Source organism: Pithys albifrons, chromosome 9 (assembly GCF_047495875.1).
Source record: "Pithys albifrons albifrons isolate INPA30051 chromosome 9, PitAlb_v1, whole genome shotgun sequence".
NCBI classification, from domain to species: domain Eukaryota; kingdom Metazoa; phylum Chordata; class Aves; order Passeriformes; family Thamnophilidae; genus Pithys; species Pithys albifrons.
The window spans coordinates 25,706,510-25,718,981 of record NC_092466.1 but is presented as its reverse complement, the minus strand read 5'-3'; the positions used below and the strand labels follow the sequence as shown (position 1 = coordinate 25,718,981).

General features: G+C 39.1%; 1 protein-coding gene across 10 annotated transcripts in view; it reads right to left on the bottom strand.

The window, feature by feature from the left end:
• ZMIZ1 (zinc finger MIZ-type containing 1) overlaps nucleotides 1-12,472 on the bottom strand; it is a 345,896-nt gene that overhangs the window by 26,774 nt on the left and 306,650 nt on the right. For 8 of the 10 annotated variants that reach the window (XM_071564495.1, XM_071564494.1, XM_071564493.1 and 5 more), the window contains 6 exons: nucleotides 10,150-10,264; nucleotides 7,719-7,936; nucleotides 6,108-6,306; nucleotides 4,854-5,144; nucleotides 2,569-2,751; nucleotides 122-296 (listed from right to left, as the gene is read on the bottom strand). In XM_071564495.1, coding sequence (XP_071420596.1) covers nucleotides 122-296; nucleotides 2,569-2,751; nucleotides 4,854-5,144; nucleotides 6,108-6,306; nucleotides 7,719-7,936; nucleotides 10,150-10,264 — 1,181 coding nt within the window. The remainder of the gene's footprint in view (nucleotides 1-121; nucleotides 297-2,568; nucleotides 2,752-4,853; nucleotides 5,145-6,107; nucleotides 6,307-7,718; nucleotides 7,937-10,149; nucleotides 10,265-12,472) is intronic. The other 2 variants (XM_071564498.1, XM_071564503.1) reach the window with 1 other exon arrangement.

The window sequence follows — 12,472 nt, the reverse complement described above, 5'->3', positions numbered from 1 at the left end:
ACTTAACAATTCCAGCCTCTCCTAGAGCAGCAATCAGAGCTAGGTTCCAGATTCTGAAATGTATGTGGCAGAGAACAGAGGAACAATAAATGACCGTGGGGGCATTCTGCTTGCTACTCACTTGGAGGCGGTGGTAAAGCATTGATATTTGGTTTAATGTCAGGTGGGAATGGTGGTTTGACATCCTGGTTAGGTGACAGGTATGGAGGAATATTGCTCCCTGGTGTCATAGGTGGCGTGGGGTTTCCTGGAACAGGCGAATGAGGGTAATTTGCCACAGGTACAGGCCTTGACGGCTAGAAAATAAACAGCATCACATTGTTACTGCAGTCTTACAGTAAGAACAACATGCCTTGTGAACAGCACTGTTATCAAACACCAAAGACTAAAAACAAGGGAGGGACACCCCTCTGTTTCTGGACAAGGAACCACAGGATGTTCCATGAGGCCTTCAGGGAAGAGGCACATTCGGAGAGCAAAGCAGGAACTGAAACCAGCAGACCAGCCTGCTTAACTCACGCAATGACCAGATACAAGCAAGACTGCCAAAAGCCTTACTCTGTTCCTCTGAATGCTCTCTCCAAAACCAGCTAGCCATTTGCTTCAGTTTTTCCACACCACCACAGCCCACCCAGCCCCTTGGATCTCTTTGTCTTCCTCCCAAAATAGTCCCTGGGCACAGAAGCCTACATGAAAAACAAAATCCAAAGACAAGCAATTAGATAGTCTGTGTCCCTTTTACTTCCGTCTATCCTTTCTTCCACCCCTGTCCAACTTATCTATTCAGAATCATACTTCTGGGGGTCAGGGGATGATTTTTATTTCGTGTACCTACAATTTGATTCTGTTCCTAGTTTCCTGCTAGATAAGACAAACTAACAGAAAAAGGACAATGAAGTATTAGTAGCTACGTATTAAAACACTGTTGGTTTTGTTTCTTGTAATTAAAGGGGTGGTTGCTGTTAACAGAATAAGCCAATAACTCTGATGCGATGGAACCTGACATGAAACAAAACTGCGACTGCATGGTGCAGTCCTGTGATGGCTCATGTACCATAAGCAGAATCACATAAGTGTCAGAAGATGAAAATCTTTAGAGACAGCCAAAGCATCTTGACTTCAAATGTGACTGTATCTAAGTGCTGCTTTGCTAGCCTAGGATACTTAAAAGTACTTGAGAAGAAAGGTGCCTTCTAAAATCTTAAGCATTTAAATTTCCAGCCATCTTTGGGGAGTTTTTTTCTTTAACACATACAGTTACTATCTCTGTAATCACTACAATTCAAAAGTTCAGGTTCTGTCTGTGGCAAGCTGGAATTTTCCCCCCTCACCAGGATAATCTCCCTTCTTAACAAGACCTCTTTTTTCCTACCTGTTTCCAGAGTGGTCAATATTTGAATACAAAACAGGGGATACATTGGAAAGACAACAGATTTCCTGTTACAACTATCCTGTAAATGAAAAACTTAAACCCCATCTAAAATAAACACATGTAAAACGCATTTAAAAGTCTGTCATTTAAAAACTTCATAGAGATCTTCTGGTGTTATTTTAGTGTGACTACATTGGAATTATAGTACAGAGGATCTCTCTTCTCCCTGTGTTCTTCCTAGCAGGGTACTGCAAAAGCTGCCATGATACAATAGGCATTCCTTTGGGTGCCACAATGGACAGTGTGGTTGCACATAGAACAGATGCTCTCTAGAAAAGGCTTTTGCTTCCCCCTTTTTGCAATGATGTTTTCTGTGTGAATCACACCATATAATTCCGATTCAACACCAATGTGCAACTTAGATTCTTTCAGCTTACATTCAACATCAGAATGTAGTCTGGATACTTCAACAGCTAATGCTTTAAGCATGTCAGAACACTGATGGTCCTCCCCACTTTTCTACTCACTGGAGTACCTGTGTGCAATATATCACCTGTGTGCATTTCAAAGGCAGCAAACCTTCAGCAGGCCCTCCGTACAACCTTAGTTTGGAGAATACAAAGTGCTCAAGATGTATCCACAAACAGGTTTCAGGCAACATTTTAAGAATTCTAGTTCTTGCCCAAAACAAGCAGCACAGAGGGAAAAGACAGAAAAAAAAGGAGGAAGAGGTTGGAGAAAGTCATGGAAATTTCAGTTCAAAGATAAAATCTACAGCTAGAACTGCTTCTAAGTTTGGCCCCACTTAATTCAACAGTGACCACATCCAAAACTGGAATGCTGCAACGTGGTGCATGTTTATTACAAATTTTCAAAGTTGTATTCTTGCAGGGTACCACGAAGAGTTGAAAATATTACACCTGAATCCCATTAGGCACCTTTTTTGTTACAAGCCATTTTTGAAGCAAACCCAACATTTTCTTGTAAAAGCCTCTAATGAGCTGCAGCAACATTCAATTTTCTTTATGAACTGCTCTGAAGTTGCAATGCAACTTGGATGATTGACTTGATTCTGTGATAGCCAAAACATTAGTAAAAACACTGTGTTCCTTTCCTCTTTAATTACATTAGTCATTAATGTGACTTCATTCATAAACAGCCACCAGAAAGCAACAAGGTAATGTAAGAATTCTTACCTTGTAATACTGTCCCATGTTGACTGTTGGAGGAGGGTACTGCCCTGTGTTTTGCTGGCTTGGCATTCTCTGTCCAGGATAGCTGGGAGATGTAAGGGGTCTTGGAGGGTTAGGAGTAGGGTACTGACCAGGCTGGTTTGGAAACTGGCTATTTGGTCCATACTGCTGGTTTCCATAATTCGGCTATTTCATGACAGGGATAAAAGAAGACAAAGATATGTTTTATGCAAGGAGCTTTCTTGTTTTGATTATTAGCATACATTCAGTAGTGGAATCAAAACAAACAAAAACCCCTTCAGTAGAATACTCCTCAAAAGCATAAAAAACTCGCAAACCAAAGTGGGGTAAGAACAACCAAGTACCTTAACACACGCATCCCCACACACAGTCAGCCCTTGCAGTGCTGCCGAAGGGCACCGTGTCTGAAGAAAGCCGAATTACAACCAGATGCAATGTTCACAGAATTTCTGTGTTTTTGCAAGTGCTACCACCCCCAAGGCAAGGGCTTCTTTTCCAGATGTAGAGTGGAAGCACAAAAAGAAAACGCAACAAGAAAAAAAAAGAATCCTAGAACAGGCAAGAGAATAGAAACAAGAAAAAGTAACAAGAAAAAAATTCTGAAAGAGGCAAGAGAATAGAAGCTGTGTTGTCCACATCTGTCTTTTCAACCCAACTGCTATACTGGCCATGTGCTAGAATACTTAGCAGTACCTTAACAACTACAGTTTTTACTACTCATATTCACTTTGCTAGTGCTAGCTAGGAGTGTGCTGTGAGTTTGGAATCGAAGTCATGAAAATTGACACTTTAAAGGTAATAAAATGTCAATTTGAAAAATTAACTTATTGAAGCTTCCATAAATGCAGCTTTCAAAAACAACAGGCAAATATCAACTGCAAAATTTCAGACCAGCAAGCACGTAACATTTATGGAAGGGTTCAGAACTAACTTGTTGAAAACATGATCATATTCCCTTACAATGAAAAACCTGCTTCCGAAGCAGCAAAAAGAAATTTAAAGTAATCCTTAAAATAGGAAATCTGAAGACAAAATTTATCTGAACAAGCCACATACTGTGTTTTCTTAAGCATGAATAAGTAGCGGTATTTAGAGAATGAAAAACCTTCCCAGAGATGCAACTCCTGCAAAAGCGCATCCCTTTTTTATTTCTGATTAAATTTTACATAGAAAAAAGTAGTTTTCAGGTCAGGAAAGAAATGTAGCTCAGTAAGGAGTGTTTTCTTTATTTTCTGTATGCCATGGTACTCTTTGTTGTGGTGTTTTCTATAAACTTTTACAACCATAATTATCATCCGGGCAGTAATGTAATATTCAAAGCTCTACACCTGTTGTTGAAGTCTCAGTTGAGTACAGAATTTCACAGGAAATGATCTCTGAAGCTACTAAGTGGTGGCTAGATTTATAAAACCATTTAGGCATACACAGATGCTGAGAGTTGCTGTGATTCTCAAATGCATCTACTGCTCGATTCACACAGATCTGAAGAGTAAAAACACATCGGTGTTTTTTAGTTTCAAAAGCTTGTTTGTCTACATCTTTGGTTGTCTCAATTTCTTTAAAATTTTGACCCCAAGGTCATAACATAAGCCAATGGCAACATAATTTTGCCTACAGAGTTATTTATATCTCCTATAAAAGCATGGGAACTTATCACACTCCAAATAAACTTCCATTAGATAAATGCTGACAAAGGGGGATTTGAATTCAATATTATTTGTATTCATCTCAGTGACTATGAAAATCAACGCTCAAGAAGTTTAGAAAGCAACTGGTCTTTAAAATAAATGTTATTACCATTGGTGCTTTGGTGCTTATACAATGTCTGCCCTGTGTTTCCTTAGAAAATCAAAACCATCCAAGAAGATATAGATTACAAATGTATTGGACTCAAATGAAGTAGTTCACCTTCAGTGTTTCTTTTAAGTTGTCGCATTAAACAAATCCACTCCTGTGATGGAAGTCTGCTTAAGGTCTAAGAAGGCACCATGAGAATCTTATAGTGACATTTTGAGGGCTCAGCTGGTTTGGAGCCTTTCTTGGGCCCCAAACAGTAAAGACTATCATCTTTACTAAGACAGCAAGGGCCAACCAGAGTATTTTAGAAGCTAAAAAGGAAGAGCTGCTGCTGCTTACATTTCAATGGCTGCACTACTACCAAGGCTGGAAAAAAGATGCACCTATCTTAAAGGGACGCGTACCACACATTACCCAGTGTGTTGCGAGTCCAGTCAAAATAATAGTGTACATAAAATATATTTTATTACCTCTCCTGGATACGGTCTCTTTATGCCCTGTATAGGCAAAGACTGAGGGCGTGGGCCTGGGTAGGCTTGCTGAGGCATCCTCTGCCCGTGGGTGCTGAAGGGACTCATTCCAGGAGGCCGAGGCTGGTTCATGCCCATGGGTGGCCCGCTCATGCTGGAAGGTGTCATTCCCGCTCCCATGCTTGCTGGGTTCATGTTGCCTGGCATAGAAGCAGGACCACGAGGACCAGGCTGGTTCATAAACTGGTTGTTGTAAGCCTGAGTTGGACCCATCTGGAAAGAGGAACAAACCTTCAACGGAAGAAGAAGAAAAAAAAAAAAGAATAAAATGCGACATGCATTTATAAAATGGGAAGAGGGAACTGAACATGCTTTGGGGGGAGGGAAGAAGGTAAGGATTTATGTCGCATTTTCCTTTAACGTTCTTCAGCATTTGATGGGCGGTGATGTTATTTTCAATAAAAATTCAATTGAAATTGCAGAAGACATATATAAGTCTAAGGTGGGAAATTAAATTGTTTCAATTGGTTTGTCTAGTAGTGTAAGGTAGGAAGCTGGCTGTGTAAATACAGCACAAGACTACAGTATCTAAGACACTGTGCTTCACATCACCTGGCATATGCCCCCATATACTTCAGGACTCAAGTAAAAAAGCTAAGGAGGAAAAAACCTGAATTGATGAAGCCCTTGTTTATTTTAAGAAAAAAATGTTTACATGAAGTCATGACATATTAGAATTTATGGATCACCAGAAACATGTCTCACATAGCTGCTCTTATAAACAAGATTATTAAAAACCAAACCTCTCTTCTACTGTTGTTATCTTGTTTGAAGGAAAAAATAAACAAACAAACAACTGTACTAAGCAAAACAAACACTTATCCAAGTACTACAAAACCTATTGCAAGATTCTGGAACATTTCACTAGGTACTCAAATTTAGAGGGCTGGCAAAGGCAGCGATAATATGTCAGATGCCGCTGTAATTTTGGGTAATCTACAATTTTTTTTTAAGGGGCAACCCTAAACTACAAAATACAGTTAGGCAAGATTTATCAGAAAAATGTGGGAGACTGACTCATACCGACATACACACATTCCAGCAGTTTCTCATAAGCATTTATAACCATGCTCATGCATAAAAAAATAAAAATAGAGTAGGCACCCTAACAAACATGACAGTAAGGAAGACAGGCCAATTCCCTGTAATGGTCCAGATCAGGCAAGTATGAAGACATAAGGGTTACTCTCTTACCGGTCCATACTGGTTCATGTCCTTATTCTGTGTCTCCTGAAGAGCTGCCACAGTGGCTGTAGCTGTAGCTGTTGCTGTAGCAGCTGCTGCTGCAACTGCAGCAGCGGCAGCAGCTGCAGCTGGCTGGGTGAAATCAGCTGGTGGCCTCGTGTGTGGGGGGATGCCCATTCCTGCAGGGGTATTTGGGCCTCCAGGGTAACTAACAGGGAAGAAAAGCAAAAAAGAAAAAAAAAGAGACAATTAAGATGTGCCTAGTGGATTTTATTCTGAATGGTGGTGTGATCTTCACCTGGAACTGTTCCAAAACCTTCTATCAATGACTAATGAAAGCCAGCAGGAGAGGTAATTAGGTGTGTACAGGAGACACAAGTGTTGCCCAGGTGCAACAGTCTTAGGCTGCCATTGGAATTGCAAGACATTGCTATCAATTGTTTCAGGGGTAGTGAACTGCTTTACAACTCTGTAGCTTACTGTGAAGTAGAACTGAACTTCTGAAAGTTAATGCTCCATTTCCCAGTAGTGTAGAGGCAGACTGCACAGCAGCATGAACAGAGACCTTCCTCCACTACAGCATGTTAATCTGCCTCAGTGGTGAATTATGGCAAGTGTTCTTGATATTGTAAAAGCATTTCTCCCTGAACCTTACCAGAAAGGCCAGGAGAGATCCAATGCAATCGACTCTGCTGGATCTCACACAATATATTTTGCAATTCCTATCCATCTCCTCTATTGATCATAAGATAAACTAAACTAAACCATGCCTTTCCCATTCCAAGATATCAAATATATGGGCCAGTATCCTGTGCCCATTTTAGAGATGTGAATACAAAGTTAAAGAAACTTTCTGACTTGTTCAAGGTCACTCAATAGATCAGTGGCAGAGATGAAAGAAGAGCTACATTCCCTGAGTCCCAGGCTTATACTCTTCACACTAGACTGACTGTGCAAAGAGCAGCATTCTTTTCAGCAGGCTTTGTAGTAGTACCATAACTAGTGGTTTCAGTTAAGTGCCCTTACCACCTTTATTTACAAACTATAGACACAGAAAGTCAAAATATAACTAACCCTAGGCTATTAATTTTGGTTTATTTAACTACTGCAGCATGTATTTCCCCAGAATAAATACACAGCACAACCAACTTTCTTAATGAACATCTTTATTCCCAATTCTTCTCAAATTCTTGCTGTGGACTAAGTCTTTGGGCAGAATTGTTCCATGGCATAGGAACCTACTCTGCCCAAAGCTCAAGCTTACTCCTCCATAGAAATTACACCATCAATACCTTTCACATCCTGGCCTTATTAAATGTTAATAATTCCTAAGCCTGTGGTCTGTTTAATAATCTCTCTTAATTAAAACTTTATTTTGGGGGTTTATTAGAGCTAATTGATTGACCTAAGCCATTTCCATTTACTGTGATGAATTTCTCTTTGACTCGGGTAGCTGATTTCCAAAGTTGTAAGAGCAGTACGTACTTCAGTTAACTAGCACAAAACAACTACTGAGACTTTACATAATTAAAATAAGCCCATGACACTTCTGCCAGGCCACTAAAACAAGTTTCATCAATTATTTACATCCATTTTCCACCTTGCACAAATAAATCTTACCTGCCACCAAAGCCTCCACTCCCAGGATAATTGGGTCGCCCATACATGCCCTGCTGTATGTATGGCTGAGTGGAGCCTGCCTTGGCTGAAAATTGTTGCTGCTGTCCAGCAAACTGAGGGGAGTTGATTCCAGGGTTGCTAGTTGTCATCCCAGAAGCCATAGGATTTCCTGCTGGGTTCATAGGGTTGTTAGCATTTGCCATTGGATTTCCCAGCACCTGTGAGAAGAAACATGACAATTAGAGGCTGTACTCTGAACTACTTCAAGCAAATTAAGTTAATTCACTGTGATCATTAAATTAAAACATAACCACGCTGCGCTCTGAACTCCTATCAGCGTAGACCTCACTGATGTCTAGGTGCACACTCCTGGTGATTTCTCCCTTTGCCATTTCCAAACAAACAGGAGATTTTCAACTAGATGGAACCCAAACTAATAGACTTAAGAAAAATTTTATGAGAAAGATCTGCTATAACTATGCTCTGACCACTCATCTGACTGTGAGAAAGTACATTACTTTTTTTTCATGAGTGTGTTTTTGGATTTTTTCATTTTGCGTTTGTTGGTTTGATGCAGGCCTATGAAATAACTTGGAAGTATTCAGTCTCACTAGCATATTGCAAAGGCTATTACAGATGTGAAAACTGTCAAAGAACCTTGAATCTAACTCTCTCTGAAGTTTACAGAAGTCTATTGGCTGTTTTTATTGTATTTTATAAAAGAGTCCTCTGTTCAGTTTTTTAAAAGGACTTGTTTTGCTTGTTTGAAAGATTTTTTTTTCCAAATTGCTGATTTTCACTGAGATGTAAGTATGACTGTTCACGGTTCACCTGCATGGAAATCTGGTTCCTACTTGAGAAGAAACCTAGCACTCTTGATTTTTACAGAAGACTGTGTCATCAGCTTCAGGCATTTGTGAAAAGAAATTGGTGAGCCCAACTCACTCCTTTCCCTTGAAGAGAAAGAAGACTTACAGGAAACTCTGACATTGATTTCAATCTGCTCTGAATAGCTACAACCAAGAGTCACATTCCAGAGTTTCAGTGCTCCCTTGCAATGACTGAAGAAGCATTTTCTTGCTTTGTGCCAAAACACTTTTTTCCTTCTATTGAACATTCCTCTGAAGTAACATGAAGAGTTCAAGTAATATTACAGTGTTCTTATGATAGAATAAAACTCTGAGTAATTTTTTTTATCCTTTCCTTTTGCCTTCTTAAGTGTGAAAGATTTCTACAAGAAACTGTATTTTCATTTTCTGGCCAATATATAGACCAACGTGTTTACTCAGGTGTTTCTCTCCCAGATGGGATGCCTTTTCTTTTAATGTGTTAAATCAACAATAATAAATTGCATTATAGATCTTGTAACTGTTTCCTCTTGTTATTTTTTGGAAGAAAGATTATGCCACAACCAATGCTTGCTTACAAAACTGCCATGTGAATATCTATACGACTCGGCCTCTGAATAATTTCTTTTTCAAACAGCTCATTCCATAACAATTCTGTTTTCAAATTGCTTACCAAAATAAAAATAATGACAAAAAAATCATTGCAAAATTTTGTATGGGATCTAATGTCACTTGGTTTGAAAAAGGTAAAAAAGACAGGCTAGAGTTATGGACCATTTACACTCATTAAAGATGGTATTCCATTTTGAGCTCTTCATCTATGGTGTAAGAAAAGGCCAGACTGTCTGAGAGTTTAATTTGTGCCGCATCCCTTGGAGGGCACACTACCATAAATAACTGGCAACTTCTTCATAAAAGCTCCTTCTTTTTGTATAGTATAATTCAATATACAACACAGAAGAAAAAGAGAGTTAAAAGCAGAGAGAACCAAATGAAAAACCAGGAAGCATGACTCTCCCCTGGAAGCCAGGAGCTCATGCTTTTGCTCCAATGCATATTGAAATATTTTTTTCAAGTTGGGCAGCATTAACAGGAAAGACTGGAAAGACACAGCCTAACACTGGTAGTTAGCAACTCATGTATGGGTACACTTGGTACTAAATTTCACCAGCCCACAAGTACAACACAGCACCAGGTAAAAAATCAACAACTGTCCTTTGGTCAATCTAGCTAATTTTGTTTATTTTTTAAATAAACAACTCTTCAATTTCAATTTGAAATTCCCAAGACGTTTACGATTACTCCAAATCCATGCTTTCAGTGTTGAAACCACATAGTGCAAAATATGAACTCAACCCAAGCCTGGCATTTGCATGCAGCTAAAAGGAGTGACTGATCCAAGCTCTCAGACACCTCCTTTCTGATGCCACCAAAGAGGACATGACTGGGAAAAAAATGCACCATGTACAACAAAGAAGACAGACACTGTTATTCTCAACAGTATTTTCCAAAATGTTTTCCATTCTACAAACATTAGCAAAAATGTGTAGTTAGACGGGAGGACCAGTAACAGTGAAGCTTACCTGGCTTTGAGAGGTATTAGTCACACCCCATACTGTGGTGACCACTGATAAAGACCCTGGAGGCTGGTTGGTATTTTGTTGCCAGGGAACAGAATCGTAAGGGAAAGACCCATCACTGCAAAAACAAAAATTCAGGAGGGTGAGATTTTGGAAGTTTAAAGAGTGGCAAGTTGCTGATGGTGACAAAGCATTAACACCTGACATTACCTTAACTCTCCACTCTTCCTTCCTTCTATTATTAGCCTAGTACTCTCAGAGGCATGAAGTTACTTTAATAGTAATATGATCATATCAAACCACACAGAACTAATGAATTCCTTAACTATATTGAAGTACAGGGCTTTTACCATAAAAAGGTCTGTTGGCAGTGAAAGTAGAAATAAACTCAGGAGCAGAATTTCAAACAAAGACACTAAGATGCTCAGAAGCATGCATTTTTTGCAATTCATCTTGAACTCTTCAACAATCACTGCTTCAGCTGCCTTATATCAATTCAATTAGATTTTGAGACCAGACTCCAGCTCCACTGTCTGCAGTGGGTCCTCAAATGGCCAGAAAAGCCTTTAAAGCAATAGAAGTTCAACATCATTTTGAAAAGTAAATTGAAATTCAGATAGTGTTCTCCCAAACGATGGACAAACTGCATGCCAAAACCAGTATTAGCTAATCAGCATTCTAGAAAATCAACTGCAGATATACAACATATCTTTCAGATAAATATGTGGATGAGAGGATTGGGTTTTTCCATTAGCTTTGTCCACAGATACAAGCAAACATTTCTTACAGTTCTTTTAATACAAAAGCATTGGTGGTTTCAAAATGAAGACAGGGTAAGTATGCATCTAGTGTAATTAATGAAATATGTTAAATCCAGCGAAAGTAACTATTAATCCTATAACTGTAAAATATATTCCACTTGAAATTTGCTCATTTTTACACTATCAACTTGTAAATCTGATTTCTATTTGCATATATATACACACACAGGCGATCTTAACTCATCTATCTATCTATCTATCTATCTATCTATCTATCTATCTATCTATCTATCTCTATCTATCTATCCATCCACACACACACCATTTAATAGACACACATTGCTCTTTTATTTTCAAACACCACTGGCTTGTATTTTATATCAAGAACTGCATTTTTGTTTGGACTACCAGCTACTACAGAAATTCTGTCCAGGGCTACTTGCCTAAAGAATCCATACAGGTTTTAAATATGTTTGATCAATGTGCTTGGAAGCCTCCTGACTTTCCCACGTCCCCAGACAGTACTCCAGGCTTAGATCACTTCTTCCCTTATGCTGTGGGCCAAAATAAAGGACTACCCAGGTGTCCACCCTTTAGCCTGTTTATAACACCTAGTGTAAATCATTTAAGAATAGGAATTGTATTGCACAAAAAGCGTATGTGATAAAAAATGCCTCTGTCCCAAATAACAAATAATCTAACAATAGCAACAGCAACTGTGTAAGGCAAAATGAAACAGTGAATACATTTCACAAACAACTAGGAAATTTTAAAGAAATTCCACAGTGCTGTGCCAGCACAACAGCACTGTATCAGAACGTTAACAGTGAATTTGAACTGACCTATTTGTTTCAAAATACCCTAGTTCAATTAAGCAATAATATCACACAAAAAACCCTAAATTAGGGATAAGGACAATTGCCTCTAACAAATAATTACAGAAAATTAATGGAAAATAGTAATTCTCTATGAGATGCCTGACTTGTAACATTTACACTGACAGCATCTATATAAACTGGTGTGTGAATAAGGGGATATTGAACACCTTGCAATCACTAAGTCATACGAGCCTGGGCATCTTTACACTATTTTCTCTTAGAAGGCTGAAAATCTTGCCCCTCTCATTCAGAGCCTGAAACAATGGCTTCAGTGACTAACATTTCAAGTGACGCAATCCTTCAGCGAGTCCCCTCCACCAGCATGGAGACAAACGATGACTAACCCAGAATTTGTGACTGCTATTAAGCCTTCCTCTTTTATCCTGCTCTGAATGATGCCTCCTACTTTACTTCCTTCTCTGACTGTTTCTGATGATGTCTGCTCTGTGATTTGTTTTGATATTTATGGCACATCTGAGTGTTCCTATACTTGAATGACTACAAAGAAGCTCTCTCCATGACATAAGCAGTGAAAGGACTCACTGCAGACATTCCACTCTATTCCCCATTGATGTACTGTGGACAGGTAATAAAACCTGAGGAACAAGGCAAATATTTTGCAAGTGTATGAATAAATAAGAAGGGTAACGACAGGCAGGAATCAAACCACAGAGTCACTGAAGATTC